Genomic DNA, 23,547 nt, shown 5'->3' with positions numbered 1-23,547 from the left:
ACCCTGACCAACAATATACAACAGGATTGTTTCCAGTAGTTGTTTGCTTTATGGGAAAACTACAGGGTAACATTTCTTTATCATTTCAATGTATACAAGCTCAGCTTGTGACTATGGTCAGTAATCTCAGGAGAACTTGAAAAAAGGAGAGGTGGGGAAATTGCCATGAGAATTAACTAAATCATGCCTAAAAATGAAACCACCAAGCAATTTGAAAAAAGACTTCCACACTTGGTGGCAATTGGTCAGTTTCACATAGAATGAACAGAACCCTGCAGGCTTTGGTATTAACCATTAAGAGTGAAACAAAATACTGTGTAATTCCAATTTTGGCCCTTGGAGTTATAAGGACTCATGTAACTCTCAGTCCCATTCAGCATAATGTCTGGACCATTTCCAACAAGAAGACTAGAAACTGGCAAACTCTTAGTATCAAAGCATGTGTCCCAAGGGATGCACTGAATTTTGTGGGCAAAAATGCAGGGCTTGACAGAGGGGATCGGTGTCTGCACACTGAGGGCAGCCCTTGTATTTGTGAAATGAGCCCAGTAACCCATGCACAGTCACAGGTATGTTATGTGGGAAGGGGATGTGCCTGGGTGAGATCTGCTTGCACAACTATTACAACAGATTCTTTAAATGAACCGACTCATGGTACTAACTTCTCTATTTTTTGTAATTTCACAACCAAAAGTGGATGTGACTTCAGCTGCACCACACAAGAACTTCTCTGGACATTATGCAGAATGCGTACGATGTGTATCACGAAGCGCCCAAATTCCAAACTGGAAGGGACATTGATGTTCTAAAGCAAATGCTGTACCAGCCTAATATAGAATGGCCAGTGGCAGAAGTCAAAAATGCATCTCACAGAGTCTTATGGACACTCAGATGTGCTATCAAAGAAATTCCTGAAATCATCACCAAAATAGAGAAAGAAAGAGAAAATCATGAGTCAGGTGTCTTCTTGTGATGGACAAATCTGGAATCACCAACAGCTCCTCAGATTTTTAGCTTCCTCAGAAAACCAGTTCTAATTTTAAAAAAATTAATCCTCCTCTTAACCATCCTGAACCTATGGATGTGGTAGAAAATTAAAACAGCAGCATAACAGCACATATGTACTGTGGACTGTCCAGAGGATCTTGCAAAAGAATTTGCCTCAGGATAAAGAGAAGAGGAGAATGAAAGAAGGCCTTTGTTTGACATAAGCACAAGCAATTCACATAAGCAAACAAGTACTTAGCACAGACACAGGTAAGTACTTAGCACCAGTTAGCATGAGAAAAACCTGGTGGGCCTAACTTGACAGGAGAGGGACTTGAAAAAAGCTTTAGACACATTCTAGCAGAAGAGCAAAGGGCACCTAGGGAATGAGCCCTGTGCAGGGAAGGCATGAGGAAGAAGTGCTGCTTTAGGGCATGGAGAGCGCTCTGGCCACCGTCTGCATATCACCTTCAAGTACAGGAATCTGACAGAATGTATTTCTAACCCCCTGCCTATGGAATAACCTCAAGAGGTTAATGATGGATGGTATTTTTTATCAAATTTCTGCATCAACCCTCTGAAATTTATACATGGTGAAAAAACATTTTGGTAGGGTGCAGACCCCTGCCCTCCTGCCAGCACAATAAAAGGGCTTTTAGCAGACAATGCATTTATCTGAGGATTTCTTTGAATTAGGGAGACCCCTCAGGACGGCTGTATCCTGAGGGATCACCACTGGCCTTGACCTGTTTGTAGCTGCAAAAGCTTCAAATCAGCTGCCTCAGCTTCCAGGGCCTCTGTTGGCCAGCATCCTGACGTGGATGCAGGACTGCTGCGAGGCACTGCTGGCACCCAGCGGGACAGGACCGGCTGTCTCGTGTCCACGTAGCAGCCCTCACACAGCCAGGGCCATCCCGAACCCAGACAAAGGCTGACGTGTCAGCAGAGAGGAGCAAGGAGCACTGGGCTCCTCTCAGGGGATCTCAGCTGGGCTTGCTCCACAACACGCCCCCATTTTAAGGCCTGCTGATGCCCAGCTGCCAGAAATGCCTACTGTGTTCTCTGCAAGATGCACAGGGAGGGCCAATGAGCAGGACACCTTGGGAGGCAAACCTTGCAAGCCTTTTCTGAGGCCAGGGACACACCCAGATCAGCCCAGATACTCCACGCTGCCTGGCCCACCCAGCCCTGCTGTGTGCTGGCCCTGGGCCACAGCAGCTCCCACCAAGCAGGAGGCAAATGCCTATTGCCAAGAGTCGAAAAACAGCAGATGGGGAAGATGTGACAAGTGTGTGTGTAAAGGCCTTTTAATTCACAGCTCTCACAGAGAGCTTTGGGGCTCATGGCTGGACAGAGATGCTCCTGCTCACGCCTCTGTGCAAAGTGGGTAACACATCCTGCTGCAGGTGCTTGGGTTGGTGTCTGCAGGTCCAGGCAGATGCCAAACCTGCTCTTCACTGCCTTCTCCCTTGCTCGGCCCCTCTGCCAAGTGCAATGGGCCTCAAGGACTGAAAGGTGCACAGAGAGCCAAAGGGGAACACTTGCAGCTATCTCACTGGGCGCTCCCTGGGGAGCACTTTCCTTGAGAAGCAAGCCCCTTTCCTCCAAAGGCGTTTCCCCACATGTGCAGCTTTCCTGGGAACACCAACATATCTCTGTTGAGTCAGAGATGACACAGATTCCAAAAGGTATCAGAAGACTAACCACTTTAGTACAAAATCCATGTATTTATATAGTCAAGTTTGCTATAGGTAGACCCAAATAGTTCTTTAATCAAAACACCATCACCATTGCCTAAATAAGAAACCACACTTTGGTACACATATTTCCATAACATTCCACATGTTCATAACATCAGGAGGAGCAACTTAAGATAAGAAATGTCTATAATACTTTTCTTGTAGCTTTTCATAGCCTTTTCCAGAGCAATGCCTGGGAAAGTTGGCTGTTTCTTTCTGTGACCAGAGAGCTGCCACCACACCACACACCCTTTAGTAATTCAGGCAAGGCTGAATGACTTCAGGTCCTTTCAGGACAGGCACTCCAGCTCTAGCTGGCATTCCCCCAAGTGTGTTCCCAGGTTCAGACGTGCAGCCCCAGGCTCTATACAAACACAATCTGCCCACTGCCTCTTCCCTTGCCTCAACTCCTGCCTGTGCTCTCGGCACCAAAACCAGGCTGTTCCCGGCCAGGGACCAGAGCTCTGTTCCTGCAGGACGCTCTTGCCAGCACCTTCCAGGACTCTCTGCTGTGCACACTGCGCTTTTCATGCCCGCTCCCAAGGGGCTTTGGAACGCAGCGCACAAGCTGGCTGGCTCTGCCACCAGCACACCCAAAACACAGGCGGAGGAAGAAGCAGCAGGGGCTGTTTTGCGACCATGGCCAAGAGAGACTGGGAGGGTGCCCTCCCTCTGCTCTCACCTGGTTGGCTTTCTGCCTGGGGCTGAGCCTGGGGCTGCCATTCCTCACTTGTGGGGACCAGAACCACAGCCGGGATCCCGGCACTGCCTGGCAGCGCTCCGGGCACCGGCACGGTCGCGTGTCCGAGTCTCGGGCACCATGCCGCTGCTTCATTTGCTCTTGGGCACACCCAAAGCTGCCTGTTAAGCCTGGATGGTCTCTGGTTCTGCCCTCTTCCTGATCCTGCTGTGCACGGATGGAGCACTGCCGTGCTTTCAGGATGCTATTCTTGAAAACTTCCAGCATTCCCAGCCCCTGTGCTCTCCATGGATGCCTGCCATGGAATCCCTCTCAGCTGGGTTCAGATTCCCATGCAAAAAGGCTTAATTGCACTTGTGACTGGAAATCCAGTTTTGTTTGGTCAGCTGCTCTTGCAAAGAATATGTACCAACCGCTGGAATGGTGAAAAGCCACTGAGCAGGAGCAGGAGATGGAGCAAGGTGCTTCATTGGGAGGGGCAGGCAGGCCACCCACATTCAGGGCATCCCCTCCATCAGAAGGACATGCATGTTGTCCCTCTCATCCCTCCACCCCACAACCAGGCCTGACATCTCCTCCTCTGGAGCGGAGTTTTTCCTGTTATAACGTCATCTCATGCTTGGTCAGCGCGTGAGAAGAGGCTGCAATGGCTTGTGATGCCACCTCCATGCCAAACACAGCTCCATTGGGTGTCGTTCCTCTTTCACAGGTTAACTTCCCATCGATTGACCAATCCATTGTCTCTCTTAAGGGTCACATTCCCACCAGTTCACCCATAAGGCTTCCTTCACTGCCTATTCTTCATTGTCTTGCTGACATGCACAACAGCGGATCAAATGTGGCAGGGCCTTAGACACGACTTCACTCCTGACACCCAGGCTCCTTGTGCCACTGCTGGCCTTCCGTGTGCTCAGCAAGATCTGTAACTGCACAGGGTTGTGGAACTGCAGCTTCAGCACAGGGACCGTGCCAGCCTGACCTGCCCTGTTCCTGTGCACAAAACACGGCATGGAAGAGAACGGCAGCAGGGGCCTGTGTGTCCCAGGGCACCGGATTTGCGGCGCTTCAGCTCCACAGGGATGCAGCAAAGTGAAGAAGCCAAACCGTTTATTAATGAAAGCTAAAAACAAGGGGTGATATGGGAGGGGAAGAGGGAATGGGCAGTGTCTGAGGGCTGGAGGGAGGGAGGTATCTACAGGCAGGGAAAGGCCAGAAGCCATGTGAGCTTCCCACAGGCTCAGCTGTACCAATCATCAGCTGTGCCTGGAGCTCCAGTGGCAATGGGAGATGGTGTCCTGTTCAGTGTCTCCTGGTGCTGTTCTTGGGACGCTGGTTCACCGCATCCTGAAGATGGACCTAATTCTTCAGCTCTTCTGGCAAACCGGGCATGAATATTCAGGTTTCAGTGGGACAGACTAGTGTCTTTCCTTGGGACTGAAATGGCTGGAACAAAGAAGAGAGCCACAGTCAGCACCCACATCTGCATGAATGCTAGGAGACCCTCCTGCCAAGGTGTGCTGCTTTGTGCACCCCAGACGTGATGTTTTGGGAGAAGCTGCTGGCAGCTTCCTCCGTGTCTGCTAGGAAACCAATCAATGGCTGCCGTTGGGAATTGATAATCTGGAAAGCTGTAGACAAAAGCCTCTGTGAAAAACACATCTTAAAAACAAAAGAAACTCGGGGAACTTTCTCTTTTCCCTTCTGGCCGACAAGGAGGTAACACTGCTGGCCCAGCCAAGGCCTGGCTGAGGTCCGTGAAGAAGAAGTCAAGTCCTAGACGGGAAAGATGAGGAGATGCCTTTAGTTTTAAGCCAAAATTCTCTTGTAATTCTCTTGTATATGGAGAATGATACTTTTTTCCCTATAACGCATGAAGGTATGGGGAGATGAAAGTGTTCAAATGGTAGGTATTGAGCAAAGACCTCCATGCTAAAGCCAGCAGATGTTAAAGCAGCTGTGATTCTTGGAGAAGTTTCAACAGAGACGGAGAGAAGAGTGATGAAGATGATGTGTCCCCAGGAACAGAAGATCTCTCTTGCTAGAGATGAAGACGATTTTAGAGAACAAGAACTTTGCTTTTGAACAGCTCATCCTTAAAACAGTACCCCATCAGCTGACATGCCACATAAACCCAGCTGTGGGAAAAGCTTGTGGAAAATGGGAGTGATTTCAGCATTGCACATTTCCCTGGGTGGCTGCTATTCATGGAAATGGAGAGCCACGAGAGAACTGTTTTCTTACGGAAAAGTCTCCATAACATTAATAAGAGGGACTTCTCTCCTTAAGCAAAGTAACAAAAGACTATTGCAGAGGTAGTAAACTGACTCAAAATTTTGGTTTGGTCCCTTTACATTGTCAGTGGGAAAGAAAAGGTTGTAGGGGGAGGAGAAGTGTTGCGAAGGTTTTGTTCTGACTCTTATTACTCTTTCTTTTAGTTACTCTTAATAAATTGTTCTTCATACCCTTTTAAAGGCTCGAGGCTGCTTTGGCTTTCTCTTAATCCTATCTCAAAGGGGAAATGAGTAAGTACATTCTGGTGAGCGAACTGCTGATTAACCAAAACTGAACCCACCACAGCAATTGGCACATTGGCCAGGAAATCCTAAATTGGCAAAGCAAAACCACTACATCAAGGGTGTCCCACTCAGCTCTTCTATCGGCCAGAAGAGAGGAGGGGCCCACAGGACCAGCCACAAGATGCTGGCCACGAATCCCCCCAGCAGTGTCCCTGCAATCGCTCTGTGTGCTCTGGCCACGCCATCCCTCATGCACACAGGGAGCGAAGCCCACCGCAGCCAGGACAGGGATGGCAGCTCCCTGCCCGGGCATTGCAGCTCTCCCTGGCAGCCCGGCTGCCAGCCCGCTGCCCTCACTCACCCTGACTGTGGAACTGGAGCTCTTCCCTCTTCCTCGACAGGTAGCGCGCGGCCATCCCTGTGAAGGCAGAGCCTGTGACGGCGGCAGCGGCACAGCTCCCTGCCAGCGGCGCTGCCAGCGCTGCGGCCACACGCCCTGCTGGCCCGGCAGGGCTCAGCCCGGGCCCTTGCCGCACGCTGCCGCCCAAGGGCACGGCTGCCAGAGGGCGGCAGCAGCGCCCGGGCCAGGTGGGGCTCCACGGCGCCGGGCCCGGATGGCGCTGCCGGGGCAGCGGGCAGGGCTGGGGCCGAGCTGCGGCGGGCCGGGGAGGGAGCCCGGCCTCGTGGCTCACCCATGATCCTGAAGGCCGCCTCTCGCAGGGACTCCTGTAGGCTCTGCAGGTAGCGCAGGGTCTGGCGCTGGTGCTCGGCCGTTCGGTTCGTGTCCTCTGCCAGCTGCAGAGAGCGGCAGCAGGGAAGGCTCGGCGCGGGCTCAGCCCCTGTGGCGGGCGCTCCCTGCGCCCAGCCCCGGCCTCCCCTGCCCGCACAGCCCTGAGGCGCGGCCAGCAGCTGCTGGCGCCGGGCTCCGCAGGGGGCAGAGGGCCGGCTGCTGCCCGGGGAGCCGCGAGGCCGTCCCACAGCCCCGCCGCGCCGGGGCTCCATGGGCACCCGGCTCGGGCCCACAGCAGCCTGGAGAAGAGCCTGCGCGGCCTCTGGCTGCAGCAGCGGGCAGGGGCACAGCTGCCAGCCCCGCACCCTGAGCCCCGCGCTCAGGGGCCTTCTCCAGGCTGAGCCTGGGGCTTCCAGGCGCTCCTTACCAGGCACTCATCAATTTTCAATGGCTGCTCTGTCTTCAGAACCCTCTTGTAATGGACAATCCTATAAGTTAAGGCCATTGAAAGTGTTACTGTTAAATGTGAAGTTTCAATAAGTTAAGTGTGTTAATTATGTTGTTGTTAAGATGTAAAACCTCTAATGTTACTGTTGATTTGAAGTTGTAATAAGCAGAGTTGTTGTTACAAGGTTGAACCTGTTAGTCCCTGCAGTTCACACCCACCCTTGTTACCTCCGTCAAGTGCTGCCTCCACTGCTCTCTAAAATGGCGCCGAGGAAACCTGCCTGGGAAATATGCAAATCAAGAGGAAGTCAAGGGAATCTAACTAAAGACCCTGAAACCAACAAACTAAACCAAAATTTAAGAAACTAAGTGAATGGTTCTGCTGGCAAAAGGTACTCCTATTCAATTAGTGAGGTTTTAGAACTCACTGTAATTTCAACAGAACAGAGTTGAAGTGAGGACCCTAGACTTCGAGCCAGACAGTTGACTTCCTAGGCACGCTCGTGAGGACGGAAGCCCCAGTTCTGCTGTGCAGCAAAACTGCGTCACCTCCTCCTCTGCGTCGCTACTGGGAGCAGTGGCGGTGTGCGCGACCCCTAGGGCCTCCACCCAGAGCTGAACCTTTAATAAAGGCATTAAAAGGAGAAAGATCTCCTGCCCAATTTATATCACTCTGGAGATCTGTCTTCTCCAAGAAGCCAGCCACACAATACAGCGTTTTCATAGAGGCCTGGAGAGCAGCAGAGAGCCAGAGATGGCCCCACAGCCCAGGGCACCGGACTCACATCCCTGTGCCAGGGCCTGGAGGAGGCTGCAGCCCACCAGGCACCGGGCAGGAGGCAGCCGAGCCCCCTCCCAGAGATCCACCAGCATCACACAAAACCTTACCTCTGCCACGTCCCAGTTCTCATCATGACAGTGCAAGAAGAGTGGGAGCAGGCTCCAGCTCACAATTCTCTTCAGGGGCTTTTTACCCTCTTCCACTACCAATTCCATCACCTTGCAGAAGAGGGAAATGGAGAGCAGCTGCAGATGGCTGTTGTCCTGGAGGAAAGAAGGAGAAAAAGGCCTAAGCATCACATATGCAGTACTCCTGAGCAAAGGCCTGAATATCCAGAGAGCACAAAATTTCTGGTCAGCGGCCAGTGCCCATGGCTGGGGGCACAGAGCCTTACACAGTCAAAGAGTGGCAGGAGTGCCTCAGCTAGCTTTGGGGCAGAAGTGCTGGATATCATGAGATGTTTTTTATGGAGCATCTTCTTCAACAGAGAGAGGGACGTGCTGACCACCTGTCCATCTGCATCACCCAGCAGCTCCAGAAGGCTTCGAGACACGCTGCATATAGGTCTGGCCTGTGTGGAACACAAGGCTGAGCTGGGAGGCCATGGACGGCTGCAGCGCCAACAGCGCCCGGGCACTGCAACCCCACCCTGCTGCTGCAGGGCCCACAGGCCAAAGGCCTGCCCCAAAGCACTGGGGCCAGTGAGGCAGGAGAGCTGGGAGCAGCTGCCTCAGCTGCCTCAGCCCTGCCAGCCCATGGGGCTGCTTTCCCCAGCGCAGCTTCAGCCGCTGCCCCTTCTCACCATTGAGGGATCCTTGCTGAGCACCACGAGGCCTCTGAGCGCCAGGCGACGCTGCTCCCTGCATTTGCTGTGCAGGCAACTTGACATGATCTTCAGGACAGTGTGAGCACATTTGTTCCAGTCCAGGCACTCGAGGACCTGAAAGGCACAGGGCAGTGATGGGGGACCCGGCCAGCAGCAGCCCGGAACCTCACAGGGCTGGGCCCAGGCAGCAGCACAGGGCACGGGCACCGTCCCAGGCAGCTGCGGCTACCAGAGGACAGAGAGCTGGGAGGCAGCTCCGCGAGGCAGTGCTGGCCACCAGGCTCACCTCCACAAGGAATGCCAGGAAGGGCAGATCCCACCTTGGCTTTTCACAGCTGAGCACAAGGAGAAGGCGGTATGCGACATGGGAAAACATGGAGGTCAAGACATGGCACATATCCCTGGAAGGGAGAAAAGGGCACCAAGACCCTTAGGTGGGGGGACCAAACCTCTGCCAGGATGGACTCACAGAGGTCTGGTCTTTCCCCAGTCTCCCTGGAGGGGATGTGAGCATTGTGGGAGGTGGCCCCTTCTGGGCACCCTCCTCTCCCAGCCTTTTCCAGTCTCTTTGGCCGTCCCTCGGTGACAAGACCCTCTGGCCCCTGACCACAGGGACTGTGTGGGGCACCCGGGCACAGGGCACAAATGCTGAGGGCAGACTGGAGGAGAAGGGGGTCTCACCTGCCCAGCAGACCCACGGCATAGTGCTGGGTGTGAGCAGTCAGCAGCGTGTCCCAGCCACGCTTGCGCTCCATAGCCATCACCTCATTGTCACACCGCAGGCGGTAGAGCAGAGCCTTCATGGTCTGCACTGCAAACCTGTGTGCAGAGCAAAGCCCAGGTCACACTGGGAGCACTGGCACTGGCCACAAGGGCATGGGAAGGACAGGAGGACTGCGACCTGCTGGGGTTGATGGTAAGGCGATGTTCTTTGCGACATGCTTTCCAGAAGTGCCCAGCTTCTGCTGGTGGCATCCTCTTTGCTGTGATGACAATATGGAAGAGCAGAGCCACAAACAGGCGGGAAGAATGAGGGAGTATGCCCTCGTGGCACTCGGGCACCTGGACAATCACCCAGATCACCAGAGTTGCCTGCAAAAGAAGCAGCCCAAAACGGCGCTCAGTGCCGAGGTGTCCTTGGGTCAGGGCCCAGGGGCAGATGCAGGGGGAGCAGTGGGCCTGGTGGCCCCTGAGCCTGGCCCTAGCCCAGGTTTCAGCCCAGTGACTGAGGCAGGGAGAGGATGGAGAGCTGCTGGAGAGGCAGCCGGGGGCTGAGAAGAGACCAGTTCCAGAAACTCACAGCCAGGGCAGAAACATCTGTGTCATCCCCATCGGAGGTGGATGCGCTGTGCACAGGCCAGTCCTCCATCACACACAGCAGTGTTGGCAGCACTTTCTCCACTGCTGGTCCCACTGATCCTATGGTTTTCCACATCATCTCAGCAGCTCTGTGGGATGAAGGCTCTGTGTCAGGGGTGTCTCAGTCACAGTACCATGCCCTGTGCAGCTGTGGGGGCACAGGTGACAGAGCCCCGGTGCCCTGAGGGGCAGGGAGGGAGCATTGGCAGCAGGCTGGGCAAAGAGAGGGGCCCGAGGGTCCTGGAGCTCTCTGCCTGTCTGGCAGAGCCCATTGGACAGGCTGTGATGGGCCACGGGCCCTAAAGGCTGGTGAGCCCTGAGCTCTCAAGGCATGTGGGCCCCGTACCTGTCACACGTTGGGGCACAGCGCAGGAGGGTCAGCACCACGTCAGGAGGGTGCTCTTCAGCCAGCCTCACAATGTCAATTTTCAGCCTGGCATCCACAGTGTCATGGGACACCAGCCTCTGGTGGATGTTCCTTACAATGGCTGGCACCTGGAGGAGGTATGGGGGAGACTTCGAGCGCTGTCCAGTGGGTGCAATTTCCCCAGCTTCCCCCAAGAAGTGCTTCCCTTCCTGCCACACTGTGCTGGCCTCAAAGGCTGAGGGGCCCCAGTGACAATGGCTTGAGGGGACACACGCTCCTGGGAGGCCTCCAGGCCTGACCCCGGGCTGCTTACCTGATGCTGAGAAGGAACAGCACTCTCCTCAAAAAATTCCATAGGGGCAGCATGAATAACTGTGGGAGTGGGCATGGTGCAAGTATTTGTGGTGGCTTCAGTCCCTCTGGATTTGGCATTTGTGATGGCCACAACCTGTGCCAGTGCCTCGTCTCCGTTTTCTCCGTCCTCATAAATTGTTGTGTCCAAGTCTTGTGAGAGCTCAGCTGAATCCAGGCTGACATCAGGCTCTGCCTGGAGCTCGGTCAGCCCCGAGTCAGGCTCGGCGGGGCCCTCAGCTGCACTGCTCCCGGTCTCTCTGTGCTGAATGCGCAGAAACTTCCAGAACATCTGCCGGAGAACAACGGACAGGGATGCTCCATGGTCCCGGGGTAACTTTATTGGATGGTAAACTTCCCCTTCTTCTGCCTCCCAGGACCCCGATCCGGGGGAAAAAGGAGCTTATATTTGGGGGCAGGTCTCAGGGGAGGGTGCAATCTTTAACAAATCAGGAGAATTGGGAGTAAAAAACAAGGCGGGAACCACAATGTATGAACCAATAAAAAATCCCAGGGGAGGAGAACAGTTTCAGTGTACTGATAGAGTTTGGAGAAATAGAAACTAGCAAGCAACAACAAGAAAAGTGACAAAAATTCTGGGAAAAGGCGGGAACGAAATGGGAACAGTATAAAGAAACAATCAACTTACAAATCAAGAAAAAACACACTACAACATATCCAGATTTTCTATTACAAAAAGAAGGGCATTGAAGTTTAACTAAAATAACAAAGGGTATTAGTGTAATAAATCATAAAATTTTACAGATACAAAATAAAACAAATTTAAAAATTTAAAAATTTTAAAAAACCCTCAATTTTTAATATGTCTAATTTAGCTTATACTTGTCTTGTTTTTTACTGATTATATTTTCTTTCTATAATTTTATTAATTTCCTCAATTAACTGCGAAATAGTATCTTGACTTTGAATAATTAATTTATAAACATTGGCCTTAAAAGATAGATAAAAATTATTCTTAAATTGTCAAGCGAGAACTTAAAAGTAACAAGCTCAAAAAGGATTTAACATTTCATAAAAGAGCTTAACATTACATCATAGGATATTTCATATAAATGGGGTTCCATAGAAGGATGTTTCATAGTCTCCAGGAGTTAAAGGTATAAAACAAACAAATTTATTTCATGTTAATCAAATATAAATTTTCTTTTAATTTTAACTCAAACTTGTGATTTAAAACTCGGAGGTATAGTCTTAAACTGATTAAAAACCAACTGGCTCCTGGTTACTATTCTTTTGACAATTTAACTTTTCTTTTATTAATACAACTACAAATGATTTCATAATACAAAGCAAAGCAAGGAGATGTTCTTCACATCAATTTGGCTGATCTTCCTTGGCTGATTTTCTGGACAATTATTAAAAACTTCAGTTATCTTGTTCTTCTCTTGGAAAACTCAAGTTTGAAGGGTTTTTTTTCTCTTCAAGGAAATTCAGTTCAGTAAATGGTCATGATCGAATGTAGCATAGTCGACTTTGGTGTAGTTACAATATTCTTTCTGTAATATACAACTCAACAACGGGGTTAATTTTCAAAATTACTTCAAATATAACAAAGAGTGATTTTAAAAAACAATACAAAGACATACATTTGAAATAAAAAGGGCAAATTAATCAATAATTAAAATCAAAGCTAATAAAGCATTTGGTATTTTTGGTTTTGGGGTTAAAAAACACATAGTTCTTCAAAATTGAAAACCTGAATAAGAATTAATCTTTTTATACATTTAATTGAATTAATAATCTTTACTTTTGTAAAAACACACTGTTTAAAAATTTCAAAAAGGTATTTTGCATTCTCAAATCAAATCAACAACTCTTCAAATTAACAAATCAAATATTATCATTAAAAATTAGTTGTTACAAAACTTATATTTAATTTAAATTAAAAACCTTAAGTTCACCCTTTAATATCATCACTGTGATTATGGCCTTTTGCAGGCCCCTTTCCAAATATGCAATATCCAGAGTTTAAAGGATAATTCTATAATTTATCTTTTTTAAACTTAATTTGTGCTTTTGCCAATTTATAGTAATATATTATTAAAAGGAACATTGGTTAAGGTTTGACTAGGAAACTGGACAGGGAAACTCCAGCAGCACTTCTTACAGTTAAAAATTAAAACATTTTAATTAATAAAAACATATAAAAATTGTTAAAAAACAACAAAACATGTTCCAAATTGTTCCTTTAGTTCTCTCTTTTTATTTCTTGCAATTGCTAAAATTCACAAATTGGTAGTTTAAAAAATTTCTACAAGGGTTTTTTAAAACATCTAAATTATCTGAAAAGCCTTTTATAAAAATCAAATGCTAATTAAATCTGAATTTTACAGGGAATGTTGCAAAACAATTGCTGACTGCTGCGAGTAATTAAAGGCTAGGTGAGGGAATGGATCCAGGCCTCGCCGCCCTGCGGGGGAGAAAACAAGAGGGCAATTACCAGATTGGGTTTCCAATTCTCCCTCTTCCCCGCAGGGCCCCTCACCCCTCCCAAATTCCCAACGAAATGACAGCATTCGGGGCATTTGGAATTTAGAATCCCTCAGCTCCCCTCCCAAATTGCCATCAAATTCCCATGGATTTCTCAGCCTTGTGTGCTGTTGCTAGTATGAATCCAGAAATGGTATCAACAGAAACATGGACATATTTAAAAGCCCAAAAGCTCAAAATGTGTGTTAAATCTGTTTGCCAGATGTCATTAGGTTTCAACACTTGTGGCTTTGTACCTAACATTTGTGGCAAAGAACGAGTCTGCTGACACTGTGAGCAAGTATTCACGACATCCCGTGCTTGTGGCAAAGTCAGATTGAATTGTTTTCCCAGTGCTCAGGCATTTTGATGGCAGAAATCATGAGAAAGTTTGGCCTGCCCTAACTTTTCTGGAATAGTGACTGTCATGGCGAGGGCATCTGCCTTCACAGTGCCTTCCACTACGGGTCCAGGCAGAGTGGTGTGTGACCCAAAGTGCAGAATGTGGTATTCGTGAGACTGTGAAGTGAACATTTGTACAGAGTGGTTAATAACAGAAGAAGAACTTTGTTAGAGACTTCCTTCAGGAATGAGCGCTCAATTCTCTCAATGATTCCTGTATCATAAAGAGAATCATGAACAATGTTAATAGGTTCCTGTGAAAAAAGGCAAAATGCTTTTACCGCAGCTGCCAGTTTCACTAGCTGGGTAGGCCCAGGTGGAGAGGTTATCGAATGTTCCCACTGTCCCTTATCATTTCTCCACAGGGTCACAGCTTCGTGTGCCTTTCCCGATCCATCAGTGAAAACAGTTTTTGCACCAGGGATTGGAGTTTTCTTTTCAAGTCATCCTTGTTGAAAGGGGAGTCCCTTGAAGGATTGTAGCAGGGCATGACGAGGCATTGTGTGAAAAAATTGTGCATTATAGTCCTCAAGAACAATTTGAAATGACAGTGAATCCCTGAACAGATGCTCTAATTCTGCTGCAGGAATAAGAAGATGTTTTACTGCTGGATCATATCCTGCCAGGCTCTGGCACTGGAGTCGTCCCATCGACAGCATCTGAATAAGCATCTCAAGTGGAACGGTTAGAGTTTTTGAAAAGATGTGTGGCAGAAAAACCCACTCCTATTAAGCAGAGAGGATGTTCCTGCACATCACACTGACCAATAAGAGGGTTGGAAAGATTGCAGAATCACAAGCAGTCACAAAGGAAAATCTGAATTTTGACGTGTGGCAAAGAAGTTACTGATGTTATCACTTACAATCTGTAAAGCCATTTGGAAAGTTTTTGTCAAGTGCCATGGGGAAGGGAGATCTGGGTCTCATTTTACAGCTGAAATAAGGGGGATAATTTCTTCATGGTGATACCCTCTAAAGCTTGGATCCAATTAAGAGTGCCTAACAACTTTCCAAAGCATTCAGTGTGTGTATATGGGTTTTATGGTCACTGGCTGTGGGGTGACCGTTGTCTCCAATAATTGGAAACCCAGGTATTTCCAGGGAGGTTCAGTTTGGATTTTTTCTGTGGCTATGCAGAAGCCTGTGCTGTCAAGCATTACCTTTAAAGCAGCAAGACAGTCACCCAGTAATGGAGAACTGCCGGAAGGATTTAAAATTTTCTCCATGTAGTGATACATCAAAAGAGATGGTTATTTGTGCCGTTCTGGTTGTATCCCTGAATGAATGACAAAGTGACCGATAACAGGATTGTTACTCATGGGCTGGGGCAGCACAACCCAGCGATATCGTTTCATGGGGGGCTCAAGAGTGACAGAAGGTAAAGAAAAAGGACCATTTAGGTGCATCAGGACACAAAGGAATTATAAAAATGCAGACTTTAAAGTCAATTATCAGTAACTCCAGGAGCAGGGCAACATTTGCTGATGGGCTGAGCCCTTCTTAAAGATCCTGTCGGGCTGACTTAGACACTTGGGACCAGGGATTCCTTCCAACCGGGGCCACTTTGGGTGGGCTGGGGGCGGCCCCAGGGCAGGTGGCAGTGTGTGCAAGGGCCCTTTGTGACACGCTGCAGCACGGTCACCCTGGCATGGAATGGAAGAGCGTGTCCTTTGTGACACGTGGTGACATAGGAGCTGGCAGAGACAGGAGCACGGCACAGCGCTCGGAGCAGGCGTCGGGACAGGACGGGACAGAGCGGTGCTGTGAGGAGCCCCCGCACAGCGCACTCGTTCGTGTCCGACCCGGAGCTTTTCTGAGGCGTTGTTCCTACAGGTGACCTTGCGGCAAGACTGCGGGACTTGGTGGCCCGTGGCCTTCCCGAGGTTTCTCTTTTGCAGGTGCCCTTGAGGACTTGTGGACTTGGAGTTTTCCCAAGCCATCTCCAGAAGGTGCCCTTGAGGCAAGATTCTGGAATGGCGGGCAGATTCCTTAACCTCTTCAAGGTCTTCAGACCAAAAAAAAAGAAAGGCCCTGAAGCTGGCCCAGCACAACAGCCTGAAGAACCAGAGCAGTTCCAGACACGGCAGGATGGTGAGTGCCAGAGCTGGGCCACAGGGCTGATGGCTGCAGCCAGCTTGGTCCCATCCCATTCTATTCCCTTGGGACATGCCCATGGACAGGAGGGAAGCGGGGCGAGGCAGACACCCCACAGTGGCCGTGCTCCATCCCCTGGGGCATCCCGGGGCTGTCCCTGCCTGGGAGCGCAGGGCTGGGCTGTGTTCTCCGGCCTCTCCCGCAGCCCCTCAGCTCTGGCTGCGCTCGCTCTTTGCCAGATGCATCCCTGGACGGGACACAAGTGCAGAAACCCGGCCGTGGCCGCTTCCGCAGAACCCTGAAGGTACCTGCAGCCATCCCAGCCACGGGCTGGGCCTGCTGTCCCTGCTCAGCCAAGCACTACGCTTGGAGCATGCCATGGAGCATCCCTGGATTCCCTGTCCTTTGTTCTCCGGCAGATGTTCCGGAAATTTCTGCGTGTTCAGCGCAGAGAGACCACCACCAGTGCAGCTGAGGGCCCCGCCGAGCCTGACTCGGGGCTGACCGAGCTCCAGGCAGAGCCTGATGTCAGCCTGGATTCAGCTGAGCACTCGCAAGAGTCTGATGCTGCAAGGAATGAGGACACAGGAAACGGAGACAAGGCAGTGACTGACGACATGGCCATCACGAATGCCAACACCAGAGACACTGAGGCCAACACAAATACTGACATCAAGCCCACTCCGACTCTGATTCAGGAATTAATACGAGACTATTTCAAGGACCCTTGTGCTTCTTCTCAGGAGCATGTAAGCAGGCTGGGATCAGGCCTGGAGGCCTCCCAGGACCTTGTGCCCCCTCAAGCCTTGGCCAATTGGCCTCCTCAGCCTTTGAGGCCAGCACAGTGGGGTGGGAAGGGAAGCTGGGGAAGTTGCTCCCTTGAAGAGCACTCCAAGTCTCCCCCATGCCTCCTCCAGGTGCCAGCCATTGTAAGGAACATCCACCAGAGGCTGGTGTCCCACGTCACTGTGGATGCCAGGCTGCAAATTGACATTGTGAGGCTGGCAGAAAAACACCCTCCTGACGTGGTACTGACCCTCCTGCGCTGTGCCCCAACGTGTGACAGGTACGGGGCCCACATGCCTTGAGAGCTCAGGGCTCACCAGCCTTTAGGGCCCGTGGCCCATCACAGCCTGTCCAATGGGCTCTGCCAGACAGGCAGAGAGCTCCAGGACCCTCGGGCCCCTCTCTTTGCCCAGCCTGCTGCCAATGCTCCCTCCCTGCCCCTCAGGGCACCGGGGCTCTGTCACCTGTGCCCCCACAGCTGCACAGGGCATGGTACTGTGACAGAGACACCCCTGACACAGACCCTTCATCCCACAGAGCTGCTGAGATGATGTGGAAAACCATAGGATCAGTGGGACCAGCAGTGGAGAAAGTGCTGCCAACACTGCTGTGTGTGATGGAGGACTGGCCTGTGCACAGCGCATCCACCTCCGATGGGGACAATCAAGACGTTTTTGCCCTGGCTGTGAGTTGCTGGAACTGGTCTCTTCTCAGCCCCCGGCTGCCTCTCCAGCAGCTCTCCATCCTCTCCCTGCCTCAGTCACTGGGCTGAAACCTGGGCTAGGGCCAGGCTCAGGGGCCACCAGGCCCACTGCTCCCCCTGCATCTGCCCCTGGGCCCTGACCCAAGGACACCTCGGCACTGAGCGCCGTTTTGGGCTGCTTCTTTTGCAGGCAACTCTGGTGATCTGGGTGATTGTCCAGGTGCCTGAGTGCCAGGAGGCCATGATCCTTTATTCCTCCCGCCTGTTTGTGGCTTTGCTCTTCCATATTGTCATCACCACACAGCAGATGCCACCAGCGGAAGCTGGGCACTTCTGGAAAGAATGTCGCGAAGAACATCGCCTTACCATCAACCCCAGCAGGTCCCAGTCCTCCTGTCCTTCCCATGCCCTTGTGGCCAGTGCCAGTGCTCCCAGTGTGACCTGGGCTTTGCTCTGCACACAGGTTTGCAGTGCAGGCCATGAAGGCTCTGCTCTACCGCCTGCGGTGTGACAAGGAGGTGATGGCTGTGGAGCGCAAGTGTGGCTGGGACACGCTGCTGTGTGCTCACACCCAGCACCATGCCGTGGGTCTGCTGGCCAGGTGAGACCCCCTTCTCCTCAACACTGGCTCCAGCATTTGTGCCCGGGTGCCCCACACAGTTCCTGTGGTCAGGGGCCAGAGGGCCTTGACACTGAGGGACGGCCAAGTAGACTGGAAAAGGCTGGGAGAGGAGGGTGCCCCGAAGGGGCCACCTCCCACAATGCTCACATCCCCTCCAGGGAGGCTGGGGAAAGACCAGACCTCTGTGAATCCGTCCTGGCAGAGGTTTGGTCCCCCCACCTCAGGGTCTTGGTGCCTTTTTCCCCCTTCCAGAGAGATGCGCCGTAACTTGGTCCCTTTGTGTTCTCGCATCGCACTCCACTTGCTCCGGCGTCTCACTAAGCAGGACCCATACTGGAATCTGCCCTTCCTGGCATTCCTTGTGGAGGTGAGCCTGCTGGCCAGCACTGCCTCGATGAGCTGCCTCCCAGCTCTCTGTCCTCTGGTAGCCGCAGCTGCCTGGGACGGTGCCCGTGCCCTGTGCTGCTGCCTGGGCCCAGCCCTGTGTGGTTCCGGGCTCCTGCTGGCCGGGTGCCCAGTCACTGCCTGTGCCTTTCAGGTCCTCGAGTGCCTGGACTTGAGGGAATGTGGTGGCAGTGTGCTGAAGGTCTTGTCAAGGTTCCTGTACAGCAAGTGCAGGGAGCAGCGTCGCCTGGCACTCAAAGGCCTCGTGGTGCTCAGCAAGAATCCCTCAATGGTGAGAAGGGGCAGCGGCTGAAGCTGCGCTGGGGAAAGCAGCCCCATGGGCTGGCAGGGCTGAGGCAGCTGAGGCAGCTGCTCCCAGCTCTCCTGCCTCACCGGCCCCAGTGCTTTGGGGCAGGCCTTTGGCCTGTGGGCCCTGCAGCAGCAGGGTGGGGTTGCAGTGCCAGGGCGCTGTTGGCGCTGCAGCCGTCCATGGCCTCCCAGCTCAGCCTTGTGTTCCACACAGGCCAGAAGAATGGGCAGTCTGTCCCCAAGGCTTCTGGAGCTGCTGGATGATGCAGATGGAGATGTGGTCAGCACGACCATCCGTGTTTTCACGAATGTTCTCCAGCACAAAGATATCCTGATATCCAGCACCACTGCCCCACAGCTGGCTGAGGCACTCCTGCTGCTCTTTGACCATGTAAATTTCTGCATCCTGAGCCACAGGCATCGGGTGCTTCCCAGGAGCTTTATGTGCTGTGGATTGTCAGGCCTTTGCCCAGGTGGGCCTGGAGTAGTTGATGTAGGTCTTTTCCTTTCCTCTAGGAGAACAGCCTTATCCAATTGCTCTCAATTCAACTCTTCCGTAAAGTGATGGAACTGGTAGTGGATGAGGGAAAAAAGCCCCTGAAGACAATTGTGAACAAGAGCCTCTACACGCTTTTAATTTACTGTCATGATGAGAACTGGGACGTGGCAGAGGTGAGGGTTTGTGTGATGCTGGTGGATCTCTGGGAGGGGGCTCGGCTGCCTCCTGCCCAGTGCCTGGTGGGCTGCAGCCTCCTCCAGGCCCTGGCACAGGGATGTGAGTCCGGTGCCCTGGGCTGTGGGGCCATCTCTGGCTCTCTGCTGCTCTCCAGGCCTCTCGGGAAACACTGCTTCGAGTGGCCGAGTTCCTGAAGAGAAGGGATCTCGAACAGTTCCTGAAGAAGCAGCCGCCCTTGAAAGTCGATGAGGGCCCGGTAAGGAGCGCCTGGAAGCCCCAGGCTCAGCCTGGAGAAGGCCCCTGAGCGCGGGGCTCAGTGTGCGGGGCTGGCAGCTGTGCCCCTGCCCGCTGCTGCAGCCAGAGGCGGCACGGGCTCTTCTCCAGGCTGCTGTGGGCCCGAGCTGGGTGCCCATGGAGCCCCGGCGCGGCGGGGCTGCGGGGCGGCCCCGCGGCTCCCCGGGCAGCAGCCGGCCCTCTGCCCCCTGCGGAGCCCGGCGCCAGCGGCTGCTGGCCGCGCCTCAGGGCTGTGCGGGCAGGGGAGGCCGGGGCTGGGCGCAGGGAGCGCCCGCCACAGGGGCTGAGCCCGCGCCAAGCCTTCCCTGCTGCCGCTCTCTGCAGCTGGCAGAGGACACGAGCCGAGCGGCCGAGCACCAGCGCCGGGTCCTGCGCTGCCTGCAGAGCCTACAGGAGTCCCTGCGAGAGGCGGCCTTCAGGATCATGGGTGAGCCACGAGGCCGGGCTCCCTCCCCGGCCCGCCGCAGCTCGGCCCCAGCCCCGCCCGCTGCCCCGGCAGCGCCATCTGGGCCCGGCGCCGTGGAGCCCCGCCTGGCCCGGGCGCTGCTGCCGCCCTCTGGCAGCCGTGCCCTTGGGCGGCAGCGTGCGGCAAGGGCCCGGGCTGAGCCCTGCCGGGCCAGCAGGGCGTGTGGCCGCAGCGCTGGCAGCGCCGCTGGCAGGGAGCTGTGCCGCTGCCGCCGTCACAGGCTCTGCCTTCACAGGGATGCCCGGGCGGCGCCTGAGGAGGCAGCAGGAAGAGCTCCAGCTCATCTGGAATGGTGAGTGTGGGCAGTGGGCTGGCAGCAGGGACTGGCGGGGAGAGCTGCAAGCCCTGCCCGGCCTTTGAGGGCTCTGCTCCCTGTGTGGACCAGAGGTGGTATGGGCTGAGCACAGAGGGGTTTCAGGTGCACATGGGGGAGTCATGGCAAGTACCTCCTAGCTGATTGCAATGTCTCCTACTCCCTTCTGGTTGGGATGGCCCTGTTCAGAAGGTCTTTGAGGATTCCCACAGATCTGGGCTGTTGCCATGACTCTTTTCCTCTCTCTTTCAGCCCTTCAAGCCCGGAGGCAAGGTGCCAGCCCATCGTCCTCTAGCCTGGAAAATCAAGCCCGATTTCCCCAAACAGCTGAAGAAGTAGGGACATCATCTGGATCCAGTGAACCGGTGTCCCAAGAACAGCACCAGGAGACACTGAAGAGGACATCACCTCCAAGCGCAGCTGGAGCTCCTGTGAGTGTCTGTCCAAAATGTCCCTTATTCTTTGCTTTTCGATGGTCATGAAAGTCAAGACCACCGGGGAAAGGAGAAGATCCTGTTCTGAAAATCCAGGTCTGACTGGTCCACCATGCCAAACTATTGTCTACAGGTGTGTTTGCTCACCCCATGGAACATTGCATCTCTAAAGGGGTACTATGCCCTCTTTCACCTGCATGACTTCGTAAGGCTGATCCTGGAATTTCTCTAACCTCCTTCCTTGGCTGGAGTTTCTCTCTGGAGTGACCTTCTCGGTGGTCATTACAAAAAAGACTCTCCATTCACCGTATATCAACTACCATGACAAATGGACTGAGATGGGAGAAGGTTCTCCCATCAAGGACTGAGACATACAACCCCTATATGGAAAAGGTCCCCCTTCTTTCCCAAAGACTGAGACTGAAATCCCTAGCATGGGGGGAGGGAAAGTGTGCCTGGGGAAGGCCAGGTGACTAAAGCTAGTTTGCAAGTGACCACTGGACCGAGAAGACAATGGTTCTCAGCTACTGCTGATGGACTTTTTGTACGCCTACTGCTGATGGACATTTTGCACCCTTTTTCAATAGCCTATTTTGAAATGTGACCCCCTTCCCCCAATCAAAAAAGACTATAAAAGAGGTTAGAGCTGAATGATACCTTTGAGAACTGCCCTGACGTGAAGACGGCAGGCTCCGTCAACTGGACTTGGAAGGATCCCATGTCTGGTGGCTATACCCCTCTTTCCTTTTCTTTCTCCCTCTTTTTCCTTATTCTTTCCCTTCTCTTAATTCCCCTTCTCCCTAATGCTTTTTGCTGTGGTTATCCAATAAAAGTACACTTGTTTTGATTTTTACTGCAAAACCCCCTTGTTGTGTCAGTTTTTGCACCCTGAGGTCAGTGAAAAGAACCTTCAGGAATCTTGTCCTTAGGACGGATCGTGTCACAAATTGGCATCAGGGACAGGATCTCTTAATGCAAAAGGGGGAAAACTGTTTCTCTTGTGTTTATGTGTATCTGGACTGTTTGGGAAAGAAGGGGCAGCTTCAAGAAACTAATCAGGGCCTCCCAAGCAGATTAGCCCCTTCACCTACCCAGGGAAGTGAGGGGGAACACAAGAAGGACTGAATGATTGTGTAACATAGCTTGTACTTCCCTGCTGTAGTTTTGGTCCCCTCACTAAGAACCATTCGTGTGTGTGTGTGTGTGTGTGTATGTGTGTGTGTGTGTGTGTGTGTGTGTCTTGGCTGTCTGGGAAGGAAGAGACACCTTGAAGGAGCTAAGCAGGGCCTCAGGCAGATTTTGTCTCTTCACCCACCCAGCAAAAAGTTAGGTGAAGGGAAAACACAGTGTGTGATTGTGTAACTTAAACATCTCCCTGTTGTGGTCTCTGGTCCCTTCACAAAATGACTGAAAACCTCAGTGCAAAAGGTAAAGCTGAATTCTATGCTCTGCTTGCTAAATACAATGCCACACCTCCTCTGGGAGGAGAAGAATGGGCAAACTGCAATTGGTTTAACTTGGAAAATGTTATTGATAGAATATGTTCTCTGTAACATGAAACAAAATTTGAACTTGGTAAAGATAAAACCATCGTCTGCTCAGTTTTGGGAGCCTGCGTCACAGCAGCCATAGAAACTCGCTTTAAGCAAAGAAGTGAGGAAAATGCTACAACAGACTCCTTTCAAAACCCAGTTGAAGTTTTGCAAAAACAATTAGATGAGGAAACAAATGAAAATAATTTATTACGGGCTGCCTTGAGAGAGAAACATGTCAAAAATTCACAGAACTCTGATTCCTCAAAAGTAACAGAGCAGAAGGAAACCCCCACATTAATCAAAATTACCCTCAAACAGAATTAGCTCTGATGAAAAATTGTGGGGGACACTGTTGTTGCAATAGCATGAAACCTCTCATTAAAACAGAATGTAACTATATTAATGATGAGGATTTTGACCCGCACATAACCACTAAAGAAATCCCGTACACTGCTACTGAATTAACAAAACTTGCAAAGCAAGTTTGTGGCTTCTCCCCCACAAAACTGAAACCAAATACATACGTCAAGGGTCCCTCACTGGGAGAGATCAAACACATTTGTCAGAACAAGAAGCCGGTGGGTGCTGGGGGCATGGGGTGTTCTTAACAACGGGGGACAGACGTATCCCATGGTCCCCAACTCAGCACACAGCTTATTAGGCAAGGGGGCTTAACCCCTCGGAAAGGGGAAACCTTTTAACCATAGCTGGTACCCCAGACCAACTCCTGAAAAACATTCACAAAGCTGCTTGCTTGCAAATCATTCATGAAAGAAAATTAACTACAGGCCATGAGTCACTAATGCAATCACCTGTAAAGTCTAAAATTATGACCTCTTTTATTCAAGAGCTTCCAGAATCATTTAAACCTATAGCAATTTTCCCTCAGAAAACCATAGCAGCTATGTCTCCTATAGAAACACCAGATAAACTTCTTAGTAACCAGAATGACCCATTTCTTCCCTCTTATGACTTGCTGAGAAAAGGGATGAAATGGGATTGGACACTTTCTCAGGAGGAAGCATTGCAATTGCAGATTTTTGAAGCAGCAGCTCACCAAGCACTGGACCCTGTCCATCCTACAGATCCCTTTCAGGTAGAGTGGGATTTGCCTCCTCAGGGCTATCAGTACACATTGGGCAGTGGGGTCCCGAGGGTCCGACAAGGCCTGTTGTTTTTATTCCCGTGGTTTCAAAGATGCTGAGAAAAGGCACTCTACCTGGGAAGGGGGGTTGTC

At 51.8% G+C, this 23,547-nt stretch overlaps 1 protein-coding gene and 1 long non-coding RNA gene across 5 annotated transcripts in view; one reads left to right on the top strand and one right to left on the bottom strand.

Annotated features, from left to right (window-relative positions):
* Window positions 1–22,734, top strand: part of LOC135308510 (uncharacterized) — a 71,527-nt gene extending 48,793 nt beyond the window's left edge. The window contains exons 1-16 of one of the 2 annotated variants that reach the window (XM_064433513.1): window positions 15,425–15,785; window positions 16,028–16,092; window positions 16,208–16,537; window positions 16,706–16,854; window positions 17,112–17,259; window positions 17,468–17,658; window positions 17,741–17,878; window positions 18,152–18,266; window positions 18,438–18,575; window positions 18,807–18,983; window positions 19,109–19,264; window positions 19,423–19,524; window positions 19,887–19,989; window positions 20,264–20,320; window positions 20,594–20,772; window positions 20,909–22,734. In XM_064433513.1, the coding sequence (XP_064289583.1) occupies window positions 15,668–15,785; window positions 16,028–16,092; window positions 16,208–16,537; window positions 16,706–16,854; window positions 17,112–17,259; window positions 17,468–17,658; window positions 17,741–17,878; window positions 18,152–18,266; window positions 18,438–18,575; window positions 18,807–18,983; window positions 19,109–19,264; window positions 19,423–19,524; window positions 19,887–19,989; window positions 20,264–20,320; window positions 20,594–20,772; window positions 20,909–21,007 (2,265 nt within the window). In that variant the 5' untranslated portion in view covers window positions 15,425–15,667 and the 3' untranslated portion in view covers window positions 21,008–22,734. Of the gene's footprint in view, window positions 1–15,424; window positions 15,786–16,027; window positions 16,093–16,207; window positions 16,538–16,705; window positions 16,855–17,111; window positions 17,260–17,467; window positions 17,659–17,740; window positions 17,879–18,151; window positions 18,267–18,437; window positions 18,576–18,806; window positions 18,984–19,108; window positions 19,265–19,422; window positions 19,525–19,886; window positions 19,990–20,263; window positions 20,321–20,593; window positions 20,773–20,908 lie in introns of those variants that run through there. The other variant, XM_064433514.1, reaches the window with a different exon arrangement.
* LOC135309388 (uncharacterized) lies at window positions 6,709–8,446 on the bottom strand. Of its 3 annotated transcripts, XR_010369661.1 has the most exons (5): window positions 8,295–8,446; window positions 8,008–8,163; window positions 7,348–7,400; window positions 7,100–7,160; window positions 6,709–6,737 (listed from the first exon to the last, which is right to left on the bottom strand). It is a non-coding gene; the product is annotated as an uncharacterized LOC135309388 (long non-coding RNA). The 3 variants fall into 3 exon arrangements; XR_010369660.1 differs by having other exon boundaries at window positions 6,715–6,737; window positions 7,100–7,400; XR_010369659.1 differs by lacking the exon at window positions 6,709–6,737 and having other exon boundaries at window positions 7,084–7,400.
* Window positions 22,735–23,547: the final 813 nt, after the last annotated feature.

This window comes from Passer domesticus, chromosome 10 (assembly GCF_036417665.1).
Source record: "Passer domesticus isolate bPasDom1 chromosome 10, bPasDom1.hap1, whole genome shotgun sequence".
NCBI lineage: Eukaryota > Metazoa > Chordata > Aves > Passeriformes > Passeridae > Passer > Passer domesticus.
The sequence above is the reverse complement of the archived record's forward strand: the minus strand, read 5'-3'. Positions and strand labels throughout refer to the sequence as shown.